Below are 24394 nucleotides of genomic sequence, written 5' to 3'. Positions count from 1 at the left end.
ACAGTGAGAGTCAAATGTCCTGCATCGGTTTTTTTTACGACAGGGCGCATTTCAGCTTCATTTGTTGCAATATGGGGTTGAATGCTGCGGTGTGATGAACTCAGAATGTTTCAGTAAACCAGTTACGTGCCTGCTTTTTTGTTCGTAACTAATTCCTGTAATCGTATATAAATCTCAGCACCTTACAACATGAAGACCGCTAAGTCAAGGATATATTTTGGCACTAAAACTAACAATTGGGAATTATTTTCGCTCTTTTAAACTTTTTTTAAACGTGCACCAATAACGACGCATGCGTCGCTTCCCTATCAGTGTCGCAGGAGGCGCGCGTAATTGCGCTAGCGTCGTGCGCCCGAGTCGCGGCCGTCGCGCGGGAGGCGTGCGCGGTCGCGATAGCGACGTCACTGCCAAGGCGTCAGCGGCCAATGGAACCGGAACGGATGCCGCCCTCGAGATTGCGCTTTTTGTTCGTCAGCAGCCCCGGCGAGTACAAAGGAAGCAGCCTCGGGGACCTTGTATGCAAAGTCTGCGCTGACAAAGCGGATCCCACCACAGCGGCACCAAAGGTGAGTTTCACGCGTCCGCGCTGTACTATATTTACCGAGAAACCCTGCGATCGGCTATAGGGAAACTGAAATTCCTTTGAATCGAAGAGACGGACGAGTTCACACGAGCGATTCACTGTCGAGTTGGAAAACGGAGGTGAAAATGCACTGGTGCTCTGGCCCGCCATTCACCATAGATATTGCGGTGTGCTTCCTTAAGTTTAGTATTCATTCTGAAATTTTCCATGAGCGCTTGCGCGTATCCCACAGCGTGAATGAGTTAACGGTTTTCCATTCTGCCGCGTTTCTTTGCTTCTTTTTGTTTTTGTTTTTTTAAGGTGGGAGAACTGAGACGAATGGTAGGAATAACTCGTATGCGCCGCAATCCACACGCCGCGTCGAGGTATCTTTAAACAGAACATTTACATTAGGAATAAATTACCGACAATTTGACGGAGAATAAGCAAAAAAAAAAAACCTCCCACTTTTGATGGTTGAAATACATGCATGTGTCATTAGAATGCGAAATTATTGCGTAAAAACGCTTATTTTATGCTGGCTGAAGTTTGCCATTAAGAAATCGCCACGAGAAATCATCTACATAAAGCGTAGTACATTTTTGAAAAATAAGCAGGAGACAGGCCACTTGCGAATATGAAAGGGAAACTGTCATCCACCGGAAAGCAGCAATTAGCTACATGGAAACCCGTACTGGTTCTTCAGAAAAAGCGTCCCAGTTAAACAATTCGTCCTTGTCCGCGGAAACCCCTACTCGCTGATAGAGAAGGCTGGCTGACAAATTCTGGTGGTTTACAATTGATCTTTTCATAAGAACTTCCTCCTGTTGAACATTTCCGCAAAACTCATTTGCTTGTAACTTGTGGTGCCTTCTATTGGCGCTCAAACACATATTCAACTAACTTCTGGCCTAAAGCAACCTGCAAAGATGTGAGCAGTTTTTCTCGAGAACGAAGAGCCACTGAAGGAGTGAAACCGTATTTTGTTATCCTCGGATCAGATGCAGTGTAAAAGTATAAGGAAGATAGTTACGATGCCGGCAACACTGGCAAACACGTCGCTGTGCCACCTTTTTCCGCATAACGTCGCTAATACCACCAATCCCAGCCTCTTCGAGGGGGTAAATGACGTGGTAAAATTTGATTGGTTCTTTTTGGCTGTCATTAAGTGGCTAAGCGCTGTACAGCTAGGCTTGATGTTGCAAGTTCGATTCAAATCCACGGAGATTGCATTTTGATGTGCGTTGAATGCAGAAACGCTCGTCTAACATACTTTGGGTGCACGTTATAGAAACCTAGATAATCAAACTTAATCTGTTACCCCACTACGGTGTTTCTAATTGCCCGTGACTTAATTAGGGACCATTATAGGCTCCATAAGGCAATCATTTCTCAATAGTTCAAGCAACCCCGTTCAGTTACTCGCAAGATGTCTTTCAGAGGATGAGGTTGCATAGCCTCTGAGAGGTTCTGCAACATCTTCGGTTCTGTGTTATTTAACATTCGTGGTAGCGAGACTGGCAACCCTTATTTTGAACTTTTCAAAAGTAGCATCAGCGTCAAGCAGATATGCATCTTTGTTGTGTTGGTGGCGGTGTATAAGGTTTGGTTATGAGAGTCAAGTCAAGACCGGAATAAATTTTCCAGACGGTGGCAAGTTTCGTTTGTGATTTTCAGAGCATCAGCAGAATAAGAAAGTAAAGAGAAAAAAAAAACGAGGTAGTGTGAACTGACGAGAAATCAATTAAATTGACACGAACGAATTGACGGACGAAATTATGCAATTCACAACGTGACCACAGGGCTTCATCATGCTGAAAAGACACGTTTTTCAAGAACTCCGGGAACTAGACAACAGACTTGCGGAAAATGATGTCACACCCAACTTCATACTGAACCTCTCCGAGCGGGAAGACTTCTTGACAGTTAAAACAGATTCCCATGAAAAAATATGTGCTTAAAGGCTGCGGTTGTACCTTGCTCTTCTCCTAGCTCATCATTGCTTCAAAATGACAGATTGATGGGCTAGTTGGTATGGCATCATGTACAGCGCATCGAGGACGGAATACTACTCTATTCCTTTATCTTGTGGGAAAGAGTTCGTCGGCCAGATGGGCAGGTGCCGTAATGAGTGATTTCGGGAGCATCAGAATAACGTTGGTAAACTTATCATGACTGGTCTTCTACATTGTGCTCGCTGCGGATGCAAGCCTTTGTTCCATCCCACACAAGCGCCTGTCAGGAAGACTGATCAACATACTAGGAAAATTGTAGAAGCCATAGAGATTAACGATAGAGGTGATAATTACGTCAGTCGCCCGGAAGTCTCTATCCTTGTAAGGAAAACAAATCCTATTTCTTTCCTGTAATGGCGCGTGATAGCTAGTTTGCCTGGGTTGTTTAATTTGTGCTCTTTTATCTTTTTCCTTTTGTTGTGCGATGACATATACATATGGATCGCATATGTCGTCCTTTGATGTAAAGGAAAAATGAAGGTATTGAAACTGAAATTGAAAACCCACGTGCGATAAAACCCTCGCTTCTTTGTAGCGTCACGAATCCGTCTTTCTGTCACATTAGGTGTTTCGTTTGCGCTACACTATACATGGCATCATTAGTTTCCCTCATTTTGTAAGTCGTACGAGTATAAATGCACAGTCGAGGCTTCGGCTTCTCCTACTGACACTCACTCACAGTTCAGGCATCGAATATCTTACTGTGTTCTTGTATGATGTATCGTTTCATATATACACTGCTTTTTCTGTAGCCGCGTCATAAATGGGTGGATTGCAGAATAACTAATTGTCTGGGCAGATTGAGTATATCGGTTGTGATGCCTGGTGGGCGACGAAATACTTCTGGAAAGTAGGTACTTCATATCCAGCCGATATTTTTTGAGGCAAATTGAACAAGATGTTTCAAAATCCTCGGCTTAATCTCATAGAATGATAACATGACATATTTAGTCAACGAAGCAGCTGGATAACAGATATAGAGGGGTGCATTCTCCCTAGAGGGGGTTATTAGTTCTGCCTCGGACTCCAGTGACATGAACGGGACCACACTCAAAGCACTGTACGAAAAAGAGGGAGTGCCAACTTTCTGAAAAGTTATTCTGGAAAAGAGTCCCTGTGAAAGGTATCGATACGTGCGCACAGGAGCGGATTGGGATTGTACACAAACCATGATACAATCAAATCATTTGTAGAAACATAGTTTGGTAGGCTCCAAGCGGCCCCACGACAAGCCGCACACTAGTGTTAAGTCTCTGTGTCCAGCTTTTTCTTGAGAACGACCAGCGGCACCTTTCAATTTCGTTTTCAGCATCCTGCAGCATGTTAAAAAGGCCGTGATATGGGAGAAACAATGCTCAGCATTTCGAGAATCCAGCTGCGACAGCAAGCATATGGTTACTCGCTTGTGACAGAACAGAAGATGATAATGCAACATGATCCCTTTCTGCTTTAGTATATTTCATTAACTTCGTACAAGACCTAGAAGTGAGATTGCACTGGTATGACACTTAGGAATTCTTGCCGAGGTCTACCAAGTCGATCGATGACTGGCAGCTTTAGTAATGGCTGAAAGCCAACGCAGACAGTGAGTACATACAGGCAGCTGCATGCTAGTTTCTTGGACAGAAAGGCGCCGGCAGGAAGTTGACATTGTGTGCCCACGACTTTCCGTCGAATCGCTTTGGGCACCAATGCGTGCGTAAGCAAACAGGAAGGGTCCGTGTATGCGTTGGCGTAAACGCCAAGCAACCGTTTTATTTAAGCAGTAGACGGAAATCCCAAGAGAAGCTCGTCTTGCCTCGTCGCATCAGCATACGGTGGAAAAGCATTAAGAAACAAGAAAAAATTAAGGGAGATAACAGGGCCCGTATTCACAAAAAGCTCTTACAATCGAATTGTTTGTACGAGAATCTTCCAGCCACTCCTGACACAGTGCGTATTAGCGAAGGCAACCAGCGAATGACACAGAGCCCTTACGAACCAAACGTTTTGTGAATTCGGCCCCATGTCTGCTACGATGCTCACAAAATCCATCATAAGTATAGGGTTTCCAGTGACAGCCGGCTTCAAACAGACCACATTCACAAAGGTTTTCGTTTGTGAGTGTTTTTTTTTTCAATGGTCGCTCACCTTATATGCAGCATCAGAATTAGCTAGAATTGGCTCCAGCTAACAATTCTAGCGTAAGAGCTTTTCATAAATACGAAGCCAGTGTGCTAGTTTCATTTGGCAACGCAATGACTTGGTCTTAATGGCAGTGCCCTGACGCGGTGATCAATGACACCGCGTTAGGCTTTTCATTTGAGGCTTGCGTCGAACATTGTAGCAAACGTTGCAAGGAAACAGCCATGCGGAGCTCAGATAATGAATACCTGCAATGCACCTGCAACATTATATCACTAGTCTCTTTTTCTGCAGGAGAAATTAGCGACGAATTACGCGGCCATACAGGTTCAGGCGCTTGCCATAACTGATTGCAGCCTCGAAGGTTGACAAACGCAACAACTTAACCACGGTACATGTGTGTGATTTCTTCCAAGATATTGAGAGAATAAAACAGTTTAATGTCATGTATGGTCTGAATAGGAAGACAGACAGAAACAGTGGGCGATTTGGAGCGTGAAAGTTTACCTCATTCTGCGGCCCTATAACATCAAATTATTGCATCGGGCGGTGACCCGCAGCGTTGTCTGAACAGCACAAAAAACGCTCTCCTCGTTTATAGGAGGTCACCTTTGTTCGCTTTCAAAACGAATAACATTGCTTACACTGAGCGCTTTTTATTATCTAACTGGCTGACAAGAGGCAAGGAGCACGCTCAAGTGGAGAGGGTTTCGATGGGGCCGAGCCAGCACAGTGAAAATAGATAACCGCTTGAAGAGGGGTGGTGCCGGCTTCTCCGATTGGTCCGCTTCGCCTTACCTAGCTTGCGGTGGCGGGTCGAAAATTGCGGAGGCGTGCAACGGAAGGATAAGAATGCCGCTAAAACGGATTCTCAGCAAGGAAGAGTTGCCAGAGCGATGTCGTATGCATGCCGAAAGGGCTCGATAACGTTTTACTGCCACGCAAAAAAAAAGGTTTAACATGCGCAAATAAATACATGCTCACCGGCAGATGCGAGTAGCGAGTGCCTGAGCGATCGGCGGGCAGCCATCTTCTATTCCTTTTGGAACGGGGAAGTCCGGTTATTCGAAAAAAAAAATCAGTTTTGTTTGGCATATTAATGCATCTTTAAATCGTACACGTCATTTTGACGTGTGAATTTTCACGGTTTAGTGACGTCGCGCGACAGACAGGCGAAGTGGGCGTAGCCCGAAAACTTTTGACCAAAGCAGAGGGCTAATGGCGAATAGGCGTCGAATCAGGAATAATTATTTTTCTTTTGTTTGGTTTAATTGCGCAAAATCAGGGTGTTCGCCTCATATCAGATGGAGAGCTATCGCGGTTTTCGTGACGTCGCATGACAGACAGGGGAAGTTGGGGCTGGGCCGAAAATGTTTTTACCAATCGTGGAGGGCTGATTGCAGAATTAGAATAGAAACGTCTTGAATAGCTTTGCGTTATAGCGCGCTTCTTCAAAATACCTATTTGGTGCCTTCAGCAGGTTCACGCAAATTCGTGCGCTATTCACAAGTGATGGAATCATTTTCACGTAACAATCTCAAATGCGTTCACAGTCAACGTTTGTCATGTCGGAAATGTTGTTCCTTAGCAACTCGCAACGCCGCTGCGCACCAGCATGTTTTGTCGAGATTGTCTTGGGCAATCAGCCTCGTTTCTTATAGGGAATAAATGACTCTGTGAAAAACGATGTATTTTGGCAGGGATGAGCGGTGTTCTTAAATATACGCAGCTTGTTGTCGCCGCTATAAACGAAAAGACATCAACAACAGTCCCCTTCCCGCGACTGTCGTCCTTTCCGAAAGGGAAATTTGCCAAGTTCTCGCGCCTTTCGCCCTGGAGGGTAGAATTACGTTCTACGTTACGAAATGCATCCAAGTATTTATTCGCTTATACAAGCAAGGACACTATAAAATGCGAATGTTGTCGGATGGCGCATTAGCACCACAAGAGGGGCGTTTCTTACGGGTCCCCGTGCTTCTTGAAAGCCCGTCTCATAGATTTATTCACGTCGTAACTTTGAAACTGCCATTGGTAATGTTTTAGTTTGAATATATTTCACATAAAATTTACGTTGTAAAAATTGTGAAGGAAAGTAAAAAAATATATTCTACTTAAGAAGCTTGACTGGCTCTACCTCAGACAACTCAGCAGCGACCGCACAAAACAGGGCAACTGTGCTCAAATTTGCAGTTAAATGATTGCTACGAAGTTTTACAGGTTCAGTAAACATTGCAACAAGAAATCACAGGCTCACCCTTTACGAGAACGTCCCCAAAAGAAAATAAAAATAAAAATAAATGATCTGATCATAACAAATTAAGTACATTAAGTGTAATTTGTCCCCTTGCAGAGAACTAGGAGTCCTATGAAAGTAAATTTTCGGGTAAGAAAATGGCTGGAAAGGCATCTTTCTGAATAAAAAGGGCATATAGAGGCTAATCATAAAAAGCTAGCAAACTCCTGTCACAATAGGCACAATATTGGTAACTGCACGTAGTCCCAGCAGATTTGTAACACTCCTTTACTTGAAAAGCTAGTAAACTCTACTGCGCGAACGGCAGAGTACACTGTGAAAAATTCTGCAGTAAATAACGAGAAATATCTTGGCAGCTCTTTTTCCAAGCGTTTAACCGTGAAAATGACGGCAGGCCATCATTTTGTAAGCTGCACATGGCAACCAATCAAATCGCGTTATTATCATGAGCAATTTCTTCTTTCTTCTTTTTTATAAGGTATTCTTCAGTCTCTCCTTCCGTCCTTGTTCACAGGGATAGAAACGTCTTGTCACAATAATGCCGATGGCTTGTCAAAAATGATAAAACATTACCGTTAAAGTGACGGCTGGTTTTTGCAGTATAGCTATACGAAAAGGTTCAATGACTGGTAAGTAAGACAAGTTAAATTTATGAGATAGGTTGTGGAACGGGAGAGAGATAGCTTCATTCTTTACAGAACAAAAATAGGTGTGATTAGCTTACCAGCAGTCTGGTAGCATTGGTACACACTTGAAAAACAAGAAAAAAAAAACAAGAGGAAAAGAAATTGCGGGACAGGCCGGGTAACATGGGCTTAACGATGACAACGACGGAGGCCGATGAAAGCAACTAAAGAATTCTTTTTCTCCGCATATAACACCGAAGCTATCTGAACACAATGACATCACTGCATTATTGCTCTACATCAAACATCGCATTATGTATACAACAAGATAATAGAGTGTGCTTGCCTCACAGTATTTCCCAAAGTGTGGCATAAAATACACGAGCATTCCAGTTACTTTTGGGCTTCAATGCATAGAAGAACGTTTTGTTAAAAAAGAGAGTGAAACAACTGTGCATTATTTAGGCGAGTTTGATGGCGCATATCTGGTGTCATTCTGGGAATTGATTGCAAGTAGATACGCAATGCAAACTCACCGACTGCAATTAGTCAATTGCAGTTGGTGACGTGAATTTATTTATAAAGATGTATTAGTGAATATCTGTTAATTAGTTAAATATGTGTTTTGATTCTCGTGCAAGTAATGTCCGCCTCTCTGAATAATCAAGCTCACGGACTAGAATTATGTTATCTGCTACTGACGATTTTTAAAAATTGTGTAAAACCTGAAAATTATCACCCCGTATACTTTGAACCCTGGCTTCTCTCTGTACCATGCTACAGCCCTGAAGTATAAAAGACACGTATTGTTTTCTTCAACTACACCAAATAAGATCAGATGACTTGCAGTAACAAGGTTACTTCACCTTTGTCGTTTTACGTTTGACCAAATGCGTCTTCTACGACGACTGCATGCTAGTCGAAGTTCCCAAGACAGTCAAGCTCAAATTCTGCTTGTGAGCTGCCGTTTCATTACGCAGTCCTGTAGGAATATCCCCAATCACCACCCGAATGCCCCTTTTCAGCCGCCTTTGGCTTCAGGTGTGGTGTTATTTCAGAAACGCTTTGTCTTGGGAAACTATTGTTTCAATCACCGTATTGAGATGAGTTTAAATCACATGGCCAGAAAGTTCTTGGTAAACCGGGTAGGCCAATTAATCATTTTCGCTTGCTTCGTGTTAAGCGGATGTGTGATAACTGAAATAATTGTAACTGAAGTTCCCTTACAGTATTTTTAAGCAGAGCGTGCTAGTTACGTTTTTACAATTTGTTCAAATTAAGGGGAATTTCGAATTACTGAAGTCCCAATAATTGCGAGTTAACTGTATCAGGCACCCGGAAAAGCCGCATGTCATCTTATTACAAGAAACGCTCACGTAGATGGTCACCCTACCGGGCTATAAATCGCATACCCGGTATGGAGATGGGAAAAGGGGCATCAGCACGCTAGTCACCAACAAATGTACGTTCATAGTCCACGATCTCAATCTTGAATCCAATAAGGTTGAACACTCGCTCGTGGAAATCATCCCCAGCGGACAGTTCAAGACAAGTGTATTTATACTTAACATATACAGTACACCCAAAGACCTCAGGCAAAGATTCGCAGCAATCATCAACAGGGCCGTTAGCAAAGCCAAGACATTCCCACTCCTGGTGGCCGGAGACTTCAACGCTCCGCATCAAGCATGGGGGTACACACAAGCTAACCGCAAGGGTGGTGACCTATGGCAAGCCATTGTCAATAATAATCTCACACTTATAACAGATCCGGCTTTTCCGACCAGGATCGGCAACTCCTGCTTTAGGGATACCACGCCTGATCTCTTTTTCATACGGAATGTAGAGTCCGCATCTTGGTCCAACCTGCACGTGGACCCGGGCAGCGATCACAATATCCTGGCCACCTGCGTCAACGTGAGAAGCGGGAACCTCAAAGAGTTCACTATTACAGACTGGGACTCCTTTCGCAAGATTAGGGAGGAGCGAGCAGAAACACAGGACTCAGCACTTAGTCTAGAGCAGTGGACTGAACAGTTAAAAGACAATATGAGGGCGGCGACAAAGAAATTCCAGACTGAACGGGAGGTGGACAAGATGGATAGCCGGCTCGCTCATCTTCTAGAAGCTAAAAAGTCCATGTTAAACAGATGTAAAGGGCAGAAACTCAACCGAAGGCTCCGAAAAAAGATCGCGGAGCTCTACAAAACTTTAGAAGATCACTGCCAAACCCTGAGCAGACAATAGTGGGATGAGGTCTGCAATTCAATAGATGGTCAGATGAGAGTTGGAGCTAAATGAAACCTACTCAAGCATTTACTCTATGACACAAATACCAAGTCGAACCAAAGACAAGTGATAGCGAAGGTTCTCCACGAGCATCACAATAAAAGACGGTGGAGACCGTACTTGAAAGACTCGCTCGCAAGTACTTGCCACTGGGCAGCTCGAGTGAAGAAGACTATCCACCCTACAAAGGCTCATCTTGCCCCGAACTAGATGTCCCCTTCAAGTCATGCGAAGTACGGGAAGCCCTCCAGAAACTAAATGGCAGGTCAGCCCCTGGTCCTGCAGGCATCCCCAACCGGGCCCTCATAAACCTGGACGATGGTTCTATAGAAGTGTTGACAGAAGAGATAAATGGAACATGGGAACGAGGGGTTGTCCCGCAGTCCTGGAAAATGGCCTCGGTCATCTTCATCTCAAAGCCTGAAAGACCCACGAGTCTCACAAACCTCAGACCCATTTCACTTACGTCCTGCGTGGGAAAGGTGGCGGAACATGTCATAAACAACCGCATCTCCAAGCACATCGAGCAACAAGGATTGTTTCCCTACAACATGATCGACTTTCGTCCGGCCTTGTCAACGCTGGACGTGATGAAGCTTATCAAGTGCCAAATCATTGACAATACCACAAGAGATATAAGAGGCATCTTAGGCCTAGACCTGGAGAAGGCGTTTGGCAATGTCTCCCATACGCAGATTCTGAACTCCATCTCAGAGCTCAATTTGGGAGAAGCCTTCCACAGATACATAAGCTCATTCCTCAGGGATCGCAAGGCCACGCTCAAAATTGGTGACCTCCAGTCTGACAATTTCAGTTTCGGCCCCAGAGGCACGCCACAAGGAGCGGTAGTCTGACCACTACTTTTTAACATTGCCATGAAGAAACTATCGGAAAGGCTGTCCAACATAGAATGCATCAATCACACGCTCTACGCCGATGACATAACAATCTGGTGCACCGGAGGAAGCGAAGATGTTGAATTAGGCTTACAGGAGGCTGTAGATCAAACAGAGATGTACCTGGAAAGTACGGGGCTTAGATGCTCCCCGAGCAAGTCTGAGCTCCTCCTCTACAGGCCAGTCAGGAGAGGTGCCAAACCTAGATGCTGGAAACCGTTGTCTGAAATAGACATAAAAATATACACCATCCCCAGAGTGGACACCATTCGGGTCCTGGGCATGTTCATCGAATCCAATGGCAGTAACAATACGACGCTGAACAAGCTCACAGCCAAACCGAGAACATGATCAGGCTCAACAACAGAGTCTCGAATAGGCGTGGAGGCCTTCAAAAAGAAAACCTCCTCAGATTATTCCACGCCTTCCTCATGAGCCACATAGTTTATGTGGCAGCCATGCACAATTGGTAGAACTCCGAAAAGAAAAAAAAAAAAACTTAACACGCTCATCAGAAAGAGTATCAAAAGAGTACTATAGGCATCCTGTTACGGGCGAGCACGGACCTCCTTATGCAACTAGGAGTACATAACACTTTAGACGAGATAATTGAGGCCCAGGAGTCGGCCCAACTGGCCCGTCTATCCTGCACCCCGGCTGAAAAGAAGATCCTGGCGGTTCTTGGGATCAACCCTATACTCATGGAAGAACGGAAATATCAAATCTCAGAAGATCAAAGGAATAATATACGAGTCGCACTGTTTTCCCGTAATGTTTATCCTCAACACAACGTAGGCAGACGCAGGGCAAGAGCCCTCGCTCTCCTCAAGAGTATCAAAGACGATCCCCACTCGGCATGTTTTGTCGACGCAGCCCAATATGGACAGTCGTCTAACTTCGCCACTGCCATCGTTGATCACAACGGACAGATAGTGAATGCAGCTTCCCTGAAGTGCTCAACTCCATGCAGAGCGGAGCAGGTCGCAATTGCTATGGCACTCCTAGACAGCAGCAAAACACAAATCTTCACTGAGTAGAGATCGGCAGTCAAGGCTTTCGCCTCAGGGTTCATTGCTGAGGAGGCTCACAAGATTCTCAAGAACAACATCATCTCTACACACACCATCACGTGCTTTCCGGCGCACCTCGGCCCCCAGCTTGACTCCTTGCCCAATCTCAATGTCATCGCCCACTCCCAAGCTCGCGCACTAACCCACCGCGCGGGATCAGGGGCGAGCTCAGAGGCCGGGGTTCTCGAGTTTCGGGACACTCTCATTACTTTCAACGAAATCACTATGCACTATCACCTGGGTAGGAGGACTTATCCTCCACCTCATAGAAAACTGGCTAGACCTCTGTCGTGCACTTTACGCATGCTTCAGACTAAGTCCTATCCCAACCTGGCCCTTTTTCATTCGATAACTTCAGAGGCTTTTAGCTCTAGTTGCACCGACTGTGCGGCTGTTAGCAATCTAGAACACATGCTCTGGCGATGCCCCTCGTTACAGGGGCCCAATCGCATCACGGAAGAAGAATGGAGCTCTGCCATCCAGAGCTCAGAACTGTCACGACAAACTTGGGCTGTCCAGAGAGCCCACGATGAGGCGGTTAGGCTCGGCCTACCGGTCCCCACGTGGGAGCGGCCCGCAGCTCTGCCCTAGGGCAGGGCTTCTCAGGACCTATTTAATAAAGTTCTTCGTCTGTCTGTATCAGGCAGATGTTCATGCAAAATCTTTTACAAAGAGCGCACCTGGCAGTCTGACTAAACAGCTTACAACTTAAATAAGCAAGCAGCGTAGGCTTCAAGCACAAGTGCACAGTGAACTGCTTCTTCCCAGCTACACGCTCAGGCAGGACGAGACCGGGCTTTCAACGGCTTCAGTGATTAAAACGCTTTTGTAACCTTTATTTTTTGCATCTTTATTTTGCCGCGAGGTGGCTCAGGTCTACACCGCCTACGAGCTGTGACGTATTCTCAAAGAGTGAAATAAGGACTCCTACAAGCTGAATTTCGCACTTTCATAGTTTTTCTGGGCTTAGCAATGGAACGCCGGTCACCTGCGCGATCACATGGCTTCAAGCGTTCAAGCCTTCCGCCACATCTTGGCGAAGCTTTTCGGGTGCCTGGCTCGAGAAAAGCACTTTCGACACACACGGTGATCATTTATTCACCGCAGCCTGTATTCACAAAAAGCTCTTAAGATATAATTATTCGCAAGAAAAAACTGCAGCCAACCCTGATGCTGGACATATCATTTGCGAAAACGGCCGACCAATGGTGAGGTGAACTTACGTATGAAAGGCTTTTTGAATTCGACCCTACGAGAATAACAGCAGAATAACAGTCTTCATTGATTGGTTTCTGGGATATTGTTTGCTGTGACCGTTGACTGCCTAAACCGGCGGTTTAGGCAGTCAACGGATGACCAATGTCCTCGGAGTAACCAAAGTCAACGGAGTAACCAATGTCCTCGGTTCCAAAACGGCGCCGCGCCGGACGCCACGAGCAAAAAGTGACAGTATCATCGAAACTGAGCCCGCATTCACAAAAAAGCTCTTATTTTTGTGCAAGGGCATTTTTATGCCAATGCTGATGCTGGACATATCATTAGCGAATGTAGAAAGCCAACGGCAAACAGCAATTACGGACCACAAACCTTGTGAATTCGGCCCCTGATCAACCGAAAATGCCGCCGCATACTTTCGTAACACATCGCCCTTGATATGAGTGCGTAGTATTTGCGTTTTGTTGTGTATACCACTGCACGGGCGCTATCAAAAAGGAAAGCTTGTTTCTTGACTGACACCGATAATCTGTCGGGAACGTCGTATCTTTGGCAGGGTGTGCGACTGGACACGGACCATGATCCTGCCGATAACCGCGCTGCGGCTGGCGGTCGCTGCTGCCGTGGAGAACGTAACCACTCCGTTGCCGGGAGACTTCCCCGACGGCGACGTGATCATCTGGCGCCGAAGCGACGAGGGCGCCGATAACTCGTCGTGGCTGCCACCCCCTCTTCCGCCGTCCTTTGTGCCGGACAAAGCGGACGGGAGCTTCTCACCGGACTACAACACGCGAATAAGGCTGCCCCAGAACTCGACCGATGTGCTCACCGTTGCGGATATCGCTGAAATCGAGAGTATGCTCGTGAGGCTGAACGAGACAACGAACGGCACGTCGTTGACCTGACAGCGAGAAGCCTGCTGAGGTGAGTTCGAAAAGGCGAGACCGTTGGAAGGCCGCTCCTGTCAGGGGTTTAAATGAGCGGATCATATTTGTAATTTAGGTTGACGTGAACTCTTGGGTTAGGTACACCGGAACCAGCGCTGCCGCTCTGCAAGTGTCCGGTGAGTACACATCCACCTATTTCGACTGGGGCAACGTATTCAAGACTGATTAGTGCGAAGACACACAAACACGTGCGCGCGTGTTTAGGTGAGTGTGAAGTGTGTGAAGGTGAGTGTGAAGACACACGCACGCACGCACGCACGCACGCACGCACGCACGCACGCACGCACACACGCACGCACGCACGCACACACACACACACACACACACACACACACACACACACACACACACACACACACACACACACACACACACACACACACACACACACACACACACACACACACACACACACACACACACACACACACACACACACACACACACACACACACACACACACCAAAGAAAAGATCGTGCTTATCACAGAAGGCAATGAAGAAGTAAGAAGCATGCAATGAAGAACTGGATATGGCGAAAGGGTGAGTAGGGCAGGTGGTCTACCAAAAAGAAACATGTCAGGCTGTAAATTAGGAAGACAGGCCTATATAATCGCTTCCTGCTTTTGTTGATTTCGCCATTCATGTCCACACAACGAACACTACCTTTTTGAAGGCCTCCTTTGTATACACAGCCAGTTTGCAAAATTTTCCAAGCAAATCGATAAGGCTGAGCGAACTCGGCAAGGTGTGTTTTCAGTGCACCATCAAAATGTGCCGTTATCAAAAGTTAACGAAACGGCATCAGTTATGCATTCAAATTCAGAATATATTTCACGAAAGTTCTATTTGTTCTACCGTCTGTCATCGCTTTAAGGTTTATACTTTTTTATTGCGTTTGCAGAGAGTAATAACTTGGTGGGGCTTCAATCGAGAGCTCCGACTTTTTAGGCACCTTTTTCTCAAGAGTCGAAAAATAGTTATATGAATCGCAGTTATATATTTATAAGAATGCTTATTATTCCTCGTCATTAATACTGTTTAGTCTGCGATACTACCTCGCGAAAAATTCGTTACGTTTTTCATCATGGATACCTACTGTGTTGCCTTGTTAGATGAACGTACTTTGTACAGAGTTGCTTCCTTTATTGCCTTATTTCCCTTTACATTTGCGTGGTTCTTACGTAAGTGTACTTCCGTGCTTGCAGCACTAGTCTTTTTTTTCTTGAATTATGTAGTGCATGTATTTATCGTTTTATCTGAATGAAAAATGTGGTTTGTACTGTGACATGTGTTACAATATAGTATAAGCCTAATTGACTTTTGTTGTGTGTTGCACTGCTCCGCTTGTTCTACGACAATGTGTATCTGCCTTATTTGGCCTTTCCGCTACCGCACGCTATGCCCGACATTCCCATATGCTAATTTTTTTTGTTGCTTATCTGGTGTTTCAGCTTTCAATATTTATATAAGCGTCCTACCTTCTATAATCTTCCACGAGATGGTCAGTACAATTAAATAAGTAAACAATGCATAAATGAACAAATTAACTTTGATTGGATATTTCGGCCCTTTACCATGTGACAAATGAGAATATATGCACGTTATCAAGGAGCCGCATGATTATTGTATGCGTATTATTATGTTGTCGCTCGATGCAAGGCAAGCTGTCTGCAGATTAAAAGGGTCGCAGATTGGGCTAGTTGGCTTCCCATTTTTTTCATTACGAACTAAACGACCTCTGTGGTTCTTTCGTTCGTATACCCACAAGCAGCCAAGCCCGAGCGCTCGTCCTTGTCTGTTGTCGTTTCGTTTACCGCTTCGCGTTAAGCACCCGTGCAACAAAACTACTGCCCACAACGCGGATATTTCAGTGACTACTGAATTGATTACTTCTTTTCTTCTGTTTTGGTAGCCAAGCTAGAGTGCGGACGAATAGGTGCGGAGAGAATATATTCAAGGGAAGGGGCACCACAATAAAAGGAATACTCGTGAAATAAAAGGGTCATCGTAAATCTCTTAACGTGCTCACAGTTCACTGGTGGGAGGCAGGTCGGTTTCAAATGTGCAAGTTTATGCTTCCCTGTGCGCCTAAACGTGAATATATCGCAACATTGCCAATAGTGCCATATCTGTATGTAGTAAACAGCAGTAGCTAAAGGACGCCTGACACGAAATATCGGACTCTTTCAATTTCATGACTGCAAGAAATATTCATGCTTGCGCGCGACTTACAAGCTACGCAACAGGGCGCAAGCAGGCTGTTAACGCAATTGATGGCATTAGACAAGGTGAACGACTGAATGAATGTTTCAAGGAGCGCCTCCACTTAAGAACTTTGCTCAAAGGGTGCGCAGAAATACTTATTTCAGTAATTAGAATTGAGCCTTGTCACAATGATCAGTACATCAATCATACATGTATTAGGTAAACAAAAAGGGAAAAAAAAGGACGCCTATTTCTTCAAAATATGAGAGATACATTGGAAAAGGTATTGCAGGCTTTCAAGTAAACCTTGCTGCCGTTAATTCTAAAACGGAGGCTGTCCTCAATCCAAACAGACTAATAATGACTATATCACAAATGTGATTGCAATGAGAAAAAAAATTATTACTGTTGCATAGGCCTGCTTTTAACGCAATGCCTGTGCGCATGTCTTGCGTGCAAAAGCAGCAGGTGACATCACCGCCCCGCTCGCCCTTCTCTCCCTTTTCCATTTCTTCTTTTTTTTTTTTTGCACGTTTAATGTAAAAGCTTCTTGTTCTCCCATAAGTGGCACCAGCTTGGTGTAGATGCTATTTCTTCTCTGAAGACAGTGAGAAGTTGGTACATAAACATGTATGTTTATTGGAAAGCATATACTTGTTGGCTTGGCATTCAAGTGAGTGCGATAAATTCGTTTGTGTCGATTCATTGCAGAAATTTTAAACTAAGAGCGGAAACGTACAAATCAGTGGTCCTTTTGTTGATGTTGAGCAGAAATATAAAAAAGCGGTTCAGTGTATTAGCGAGAGTTCTCCCAGTTTTACTTGGAATAAATTCATCAACACATTGAAGAGCATATTTTCGCTCCGTTTCGCACTGATTTCGCACTGAACGTTTATCGAACATCTGACCAACATTTGTTCTATTCGCAGCGCGTCCGACGCTCGATCGACGACGAAGACAACGAAGAAGACGATGACAATTACATCCCGTCGTCGAAATCCCAAACGAGCCCAGAACTTTTTCCACAGCGTACGTCGGCTCCTGGCTACTCGGGAGACGCTCAAATGAGGCCAGCGCCGCTGATGGACGACGCAACTTCGGATTTCTTCGGCAAGTTCCTCAGCGGCCTCAAGGCTGCAGATCATGTGGAGGAAACTCACTCCGTGCTAGCTGAGCCTGCGTTTGCCGCGACACCTATGGAGAAGGACAAAGTTGACGATGAGCAGGTACAGTACACCTATGAATAACAAAGATATTATTAGCACCTTTTCCGTTCAATAATGTATGCCTAAAACTAATATTTACGGTTATTATTTAGTAATAATCTTGTTAATTTACCAAATTTCCTTGAAGTTTCCCTTTCCTTTTTTACCTACTATAACCCGATTCATGGCCGATCTCCCGTAGTCGGTTAAGCCACACCATCAGGCACCATGCCAAACCAAACCACACCAATGACCTATACTACCGCCCCATTCATCGCCTATGCCCCGTAGTGGGTTCACCTATATTGCCTGTGACCAACAAGCCAACCATACCTAGGGAAGAACGTTTTTGGGAATAAAGGTCGTGAAGATAATAACCTTCTCGCGTGCAAAATGATGACGAGTCTGTTGACCTTCGAATATTTGTTACAGTTCATCAATAATAATGGATGAGTGAAATAAAGAGGTTTCCTCGTTCCACTTGGTCAGCTTTCGAGCGTACAAAAAAAAAAAAGGAAAAAGAAAAACGAGCGCGAGGCACATTACTGGTTGGTGCAAATTTCTTTCTTATACGCATTCATTTCTTTCGTCTTTTCTAAGTATACCGTCTTTTTTTTTTAGGCTCTGAAAATGCGTTTTTCTCCTCAAATGAAGGAATAATAATAAGAGATCGAGAGGTTTATGACTGTTGCTGCACAAACATAGTCGTTTTTTTTTCTTTTTTTGATGTTGAAGATGGATAGGGAAGATCGAGCATTTGTTTTCGCATTCTCAACGCAGCAGACTTTAAAGAGGACCAAGGCCCACATTCACACAAAGAAGTTCATAGATTAAAATTGTTCGTAAGAGCACATGCCAGTCAATTGTGACGCTGGACATGTTATTATCGGACAGTGGCCAGATCAATGAAAAAACGACAAAAAAAAACGCGTACGTGAGCTAAAAGCTTTTAATTCGGTGCCAGAGAAGTAGGCACATCCATAAGGACTACCAAATATTCAACACACAGGCCTGTATGACGACATCCGCGGAAAACTGCGAACGAACTAAGTTTATGACCTGGTGCGACTTCTTAAGATAACGATCTCGGAGAAGCGTTGCGAGCACAAGGAAAGTATAAATGTTCATGATCAGGCGCGGCACTAGTCCCTTCGAAAACACTTATTTGCCAAAATCGAGGGACTGTTTGCCATGCCTAATAAACCACGATTTAACCGTGCACAATTATTTGAAGGTATATTTAGGAACAAGAGTAAAAATTACGCGCTATTTCCTGCTCTCACCTGTTTTCCTTCTGTCACCCGTTACCGACGGTTTCAAGCGCACATTTCACATCGACCTGAGTACGCGTCCATGCATATCGCCGCCGTGTAATAGATACGACACTCTCAAGTTATGTTCCTATTTTTTTAAAGACACGAAACCTTTCATGGCGAGTTACCGCCGCTTTTCCGCGTCGGGTACGTTTCTAGCCTCTTTCGTGCGCCGAGCCCGGAGACAGTGCAGTATAAACATGTAAGCCGAGATGAGATGCGCCATTGCGTTCGTGGGTATAGGTTCCTGCGGTCACTGGTCGCCGAGAGGTTTTTAAAACATGCACAAATACACTTGTCAGCACCGATTGCTGTCACAGTGTTTACAACAATGGCATTTTCGTTGAGCTTCACTGGCGCTCACAAAATTACTCGTTTTTAACGTCATTCTTGGACATCGTCATGCCGCATTCTGTAATCAGCAGTGACACTGACAATATAGATGACAATATGTAAAATTTCAGCACACACGACGAGTAAAGTTTGTCACGTCGACCCAGAACGTCCCGACGACCCAGTTGTCAGTCGCAGACTGTACGATTCGGATGCCGGAAGAATTATTGTTCCCGCACTGTTTTCTTAATATCTCATGGGGTTAGAAAGGAACAAACAGTGCTTAAGACGGTACGGGGAGAGCAAGACAGACAAGGCGCTAACAGCCACTGGTTTATTGCGGGGAATGCAATACGTACAAAACGCCGATACAGCGCAGGATATCAACAAATGCTTCGTATCTGCGCATAGAAAGAACCGTCATCGAAATCATCTCATCACATGCGTCGTTGTAACAGGCTCTGGCGTTTTTAACAAATACCTGATCTCACAGCTATGCAAGGATACAGAAGGTACACTGACGGTAGAGTTTCCGTGTGTATGAATGAAATACGCTTCGCTAATCTCATGCGGCATTTGCTTCTTATATCTTTCTAAGACTGTGCAGTTATAAAGGATAGGCTGACAACCACATTCTTTACAGTGCTGGGCTAAATGGCTGGGTACAGAGCCCTTTTCTTAGTACGCGTGCTCTCTCAGTCAGTTATTCAAACATCGGCCTGTTTGGCCGATGCTGCTTGTCGGGCTCTCACCGTCCTGTCTGAAGCGCTGTTTGTTCCCGTTCTAATGATGTATCAACCAGCCTAATTTAGCTCACCTGCCACGGTGGCTCAGCTAGCTAAGGCGTTGTGCTGCTGAGCACGAGATTGCGGGATGGTATCGCGGCCGCGGCGGCCGCATTTCGATGGAGGCAAAATGGAAAAACGCCCGTGTGCTTGCGTTGTAGTGCACGTTAAAGAACCCCGGGAAGGGTACGCTCGATAATCTGACGAGTGACGTCGCTGTGCCTTTCTGCTTGTGTCGCGCGTGCCGAGTCTGGTGAGGCGTATCAAATTGCCGCCCTTCTTTCATTTTGTCCGCTGTTCTGTTGATTTCATGTGATAGCTGCTGTGATCTCTTTAAGGTACTTCTAAACCTTTATGTGCGACTTGTCACTCCATAAGTAAATATGCCTGAGGTTAAAGAAAGATAGCTAATAGGTGTCCCTTATTACTCGGAGCCCAGTCTGCTACGTGAGAGCTGAGAGTGAAATAGTACAGATCCACACCAGTTGCCCCTCGCAGTTGTTTCACGATGCGTTTCCTACGATGTACAGGCGTGCCGCAATGAGCTCTCAAGGAGGCACAAATTGCTCCACACATGGGTTGCGCTTCATGTTTCTTAGTTTCAGCCTTATGGCCATAGCACACTCTTAAGAAAGTTTGCACCTTTGCACTTACCTTGTCCCAAAACAATATTCGTCATCTATCTTGCCCACATATATTTTCTTTAACGCAGCGCGCCCGGTACTTCCAGGTCACGAACGGCACGCGCATTATCAACGTGAACTTGCATTCTTGACAGGAACATCGCGAGCGCAGAGTTTTCAAGAAAGGAAACGCAAGCAAGGCAGATGACGATTATAGTTGTGGGACAAGATAAGCCCCAAAGGGTGCAAACGTTTTTAAGAGTGCAAGGCGTAAATACAAAGAGATGGCTGTCGTTCACGCGCCTCCTTCAATGTGTTGCTACACATTGCAGTGGCAAAAACAGCAGGTGTAATTGGTGCTTCAGTTACGTAAAGCACCACTGATGGTATATACGTAAGTAGAACTGGTCGCCCAGCCATAAGCTTGACGCTTAATCACTGTCTGAAAGACTAAGTATTTCTTGATGAATTACCCCCGCTGTTCCGTATCTTGTATGTTTTTAGTCTCTTTCGTGGGCTGAGCACGGAGCCAGTTCAGTTTAAAAATGCGGTCCTACATGTGGTACTGGGGCCACTGGTCACTGTAATGCTCCCAATATATATATATATATATATATATATATATATATATATATATATATATAAGAAAATTGTCGGGCGACAGGATTCGAACACAACACATCTAGCACAGAAGCCCGATACTATAACCTTTACCTCACGGACGCTGTTGTCCCACTACGGCGTGCCTCATAGTCACATCGTTGTTTTGTCATGTAAGACTTCAGTGATGATTTAAAATTAATTACCACGTCCTCATACATCAAAACGTGGGCCCTTCCCGAATATAGTGCAATTTAACTACATGGCCCGACTTCAAAGATATAGTGCAGTAAAAAAAGTTAGGCAATCCGACGCTCCTCCTACTCCCCTCTTGTGAGTGGTGACGTGTTGGCACCGTGTGGGTAAAGCAGCGCACTGAACACTACAAAGCAGAGAGAACACAAGGAAATACGACACTCGCTGCGAACACTTTCCTTGTGCTTTCCAAGTTTGGTCCTGCTCAGTGCGCTGCTTCACCCACGCAGTATGATGATTAGTCACACACTGGCCCAACGTTCCATATGACAGAGAGTACCGTGTACTGTGACTCCGCGCAATTCTCACCCCTAACTCGCTCAGGAAAACTTTGTCTTTCATGGACTTCAACTTGAGGTTGAATCGCCTTCCAACTTTTTCCCTTGTTCTTAGGTGAGAGACCGTCGCCAGGCCACGCCCACTCCTCCAGTGACGTCGACAAACGACGACGTCGTGCCAACTTCAGTGGCCCCTCCAGAGCCAACCACCATTGCACCTCTGGAACAATCCACTCCTGCCGCTCCCGAGGCAACCACTATTGCATCTCTTGAAGTGACTACTCTCGCCGTTACTGAAGCAACCACCGCTGCAACTCCAGAAACAACAACTTTCTCTATTCCCGAAGCAAGCAGTGAAATCCCCCAGTTAACTTCTCTGGCTGCTGGGAAAGCTGAGGAGCAACCGCAAGAAAAATCTCCGGGTCTGTCGACCACTCCGCCTGAAGTTGTACCAGAACAGCCAGTCGCGGAATATCCTTCGTACCCTATCCCACCAAACGATTTCTACTCGCAGGGCTTCTATCCTCCAGGCTACTTTCCGCAGGGTTTCTACCCACAATACCCGCAAAGTGGCTACCCCCAGTACCCTCAAAGGGCCTACCCGCAATACCCGCAGTACCCTCAAGGCCCTTACCCCCAGTACCCGCAAGGCTTCTACCCCAACCCAAGTGGCATCATAGATCCTGGTTTCGCACCAGACCCAAACCGTCATCTTCTGCAGAAGGTTCGTGAAGAACAAAGGCGGAAACGCCTCGGACAACAACCATGGCGCCCTCTCGCACATGGTCCCTGGCAGGGCTACCCCGCTGGCTCTGGAATCATCGACCCGGGATTCGCGCCACAGCCAATTGACCCGCTACTGCAAAGAGCCCTTGAGGAACAGAGGCAGCAAAGGGGTGGAGAAGCACTCGGTGCTCAGCAAGGCAACCAAATGTCTCCAGAACCACAGCTGAACATTGTTTACGCAGATGGTGGAGCCCAAGGTTATCCTCCGAACGCGCCATTCGGTGGCCAAGAAGTAGCAGCGCCGCATGTGGAGGATACTCTGATTCAGCAGACGCAAGACCAAGCAAGTCAGCAGGAGCAACAACAAGAACAGCTGAGGCCATCGGCTCCGCAAGTGGAAAACGATAATTTGTCAGAGGTCATTACCACTCAGCAGCCTGCTGCTACAGCCGTGGCCGAGAGTAACCGGGAGTAGGAAGGGGTGCATCAGAGGCGCCCATGTGTTCAGCCTAATTACAGTACCACAGCAGATTTGGAGCCGTATCATACCCAAATAAAGACTGTGTGTATATGTTTTGGTTGATGAACCGAAGTGTTTTCCATTTTTGTCTCATTGCTGAGGATAATTTCCTTGCATGAAGGCTACAATTTGCTTATCTGATAATAACAATAATGAAGGTTTGTCAGGTTTTGTATGGCAATTGATACGTGTTGTTTAAAGCACCCCCAAAGTTAGCCCACTGGCCCTATACACGAAAGCATAACTGAGACCCTAAATGGTAGTCATACGCCCCTAATGTTTTATGCGAGGGGAATTACTCCCATGAAACACACACACACTAAATAATAATAATAATAATAATAATAATAATAATAATAATAATAATAATAATAATAATAATAATAATAATAATAATAATAATAATAATAATAATAATAATAAAAATAACAATAATAATAATAATAAACGTTCTCCCGAACTACTGACTGTAGGCAAAATTGACAGCGTCTGTTGCATATTTCCGGGGAAACATTGCTACCTTGTAGCATTGTCGCAAATGAAAGAGAAATAAACATATTTGCATGTTAAGACTTGTGGTCACCGTCCTCTTAGGTATACCAGCGAAACCCATGTAACAATGGCTGCTTGTTGGCACATACACTGGATGATCTAAACATGTTTCTCAGAAATCATTAACATTCATGTCTATTTGCTCGGAATGACTCGTAAATTGTTAAAGACATGAGTAAAGCTTAACTAAGCCACGTTACGCAATACAGCAGTAAACAATAATGGGTCGAAGGAAAATATTGCTTCAGAAGACATTGAAAGAGAAGCCTACGAGTGCATGAAAAACTAATTTCTCCACCACCATGTTAAGATGACCTAAAATTTTATAGTGAAAGTGGACTTGCCAAATATGAAGTGTCCCGATGGCTTAGGCACGAACGTTAACTTCTACTTTTCAAGTCAACGACTCTCTAAAGGGTTCATGTATTCACTTAGATGCGTTAGATTGGTAAGAAACGCTGGGTGTGATACCGAACGCGCTGACCATGGTAAATAAATTCTTTATATGGTGGATAAGTTCAGTGAAGTCAGCCTTCAAGTTTCATAACAGAACATGTTACAATCTTATAACAGAACATGCCTCTCCACAATTACTTTTTTTAACTATGAGCACGCTTTAACTACCACTTATTGCTTTAGAAAACATAAACAGGGTGAACAGTGATGGTCCACGTAATCTCTATAACCATACAAACATGGGGATCAAGCCATTTGCCAAATTTTCTGGTTTCAAGCAACGCATTTACGGCCAGAAATGCAAGGAGAGAAACGGAAGCGTCTGCGTCAGTTGTATTATCCTCATTGTGTCTGCTCGTCACTGTTCTGCCTGAAGTTATGGGATAGGGCGGGGCGAAAAAAGTAAGGAGCTATAGAGAAAGAAAAGGTGGAAAGAAAAAGAGAAATAAAGAGACAGGTGACTAAATTACTTCTGGTAAGAGCGGTAAAAACTACAAATGGCCAGTTAAAAAAAAAAATCACGGCAATGCAAGCGCAAGTACA

The 24394-nt window shown here is 45.1% G+C and overlaps 1 protein-coding gene across 1 annotated transcript; it reads left to right on the top strand.

Annotated features, from left to right (window-relative positions):
- The first annotated feature begins 428 nt into the window (after window positions 1–428).
- On the top strand, window positions 429–22893 carry LOC119437799 (proteoglycan 4). The gene is made up of 4 exons (XM_037704747.2): window positions 429–566; window positions 13608–13975; window positions 17135–17431; window positions 21713–22893. The coding sequence occupies exons 3-4, from the start codon at window positions 17270–17272 to the stop codon at window positions 22796–22798; spliced, it is 1248 nt and encodes a 415-aa protein (XP_037560675.1). The 5' UTR covers window positions 429–566; window positions 13608–13975; window positions 17135–17269; the 3' UTR covers window positions 22799–22893.
- The last annotated feature ends 1501 nt before the right edge of the window (window positions 22894–24394 follow it).

Source organism: Dermacentor silvarum, chromosome 1, assembly GCF_013339745.2.
Source record: "Dermacentor silvarum isolate Dsil-2018 chromosome 1, BIME_Dsil_1.4, whole genome shotgun sequence".
Taxonomy (NCBI): domain Eukaryota; kingdom Metazoa; phylum Arthropoda; class Arachnida; order Ixodida; family Ixodidae; genus Dermacentor; species Dermacentor silvarum.
This window is presented reverse-complemented; position numbering and strand designations above follow the sequence as displayed.

Coding starts and splice junctions, on each gene's coding strand:
- LOC119437799 (XM_037704747.2), top strand. CDS start 17,270: ATGAGGCCAGCGCCGCTGATGGACGACGCAACTTCGGATTTCTTCGGC. Junction 17,432..21,712: donor ACAAAGTTGACGATGAGCAG/GTACAGTACACC, acceptor CCTTGTTCTTAG/GTGAGAGACCGTCGCCAGGC.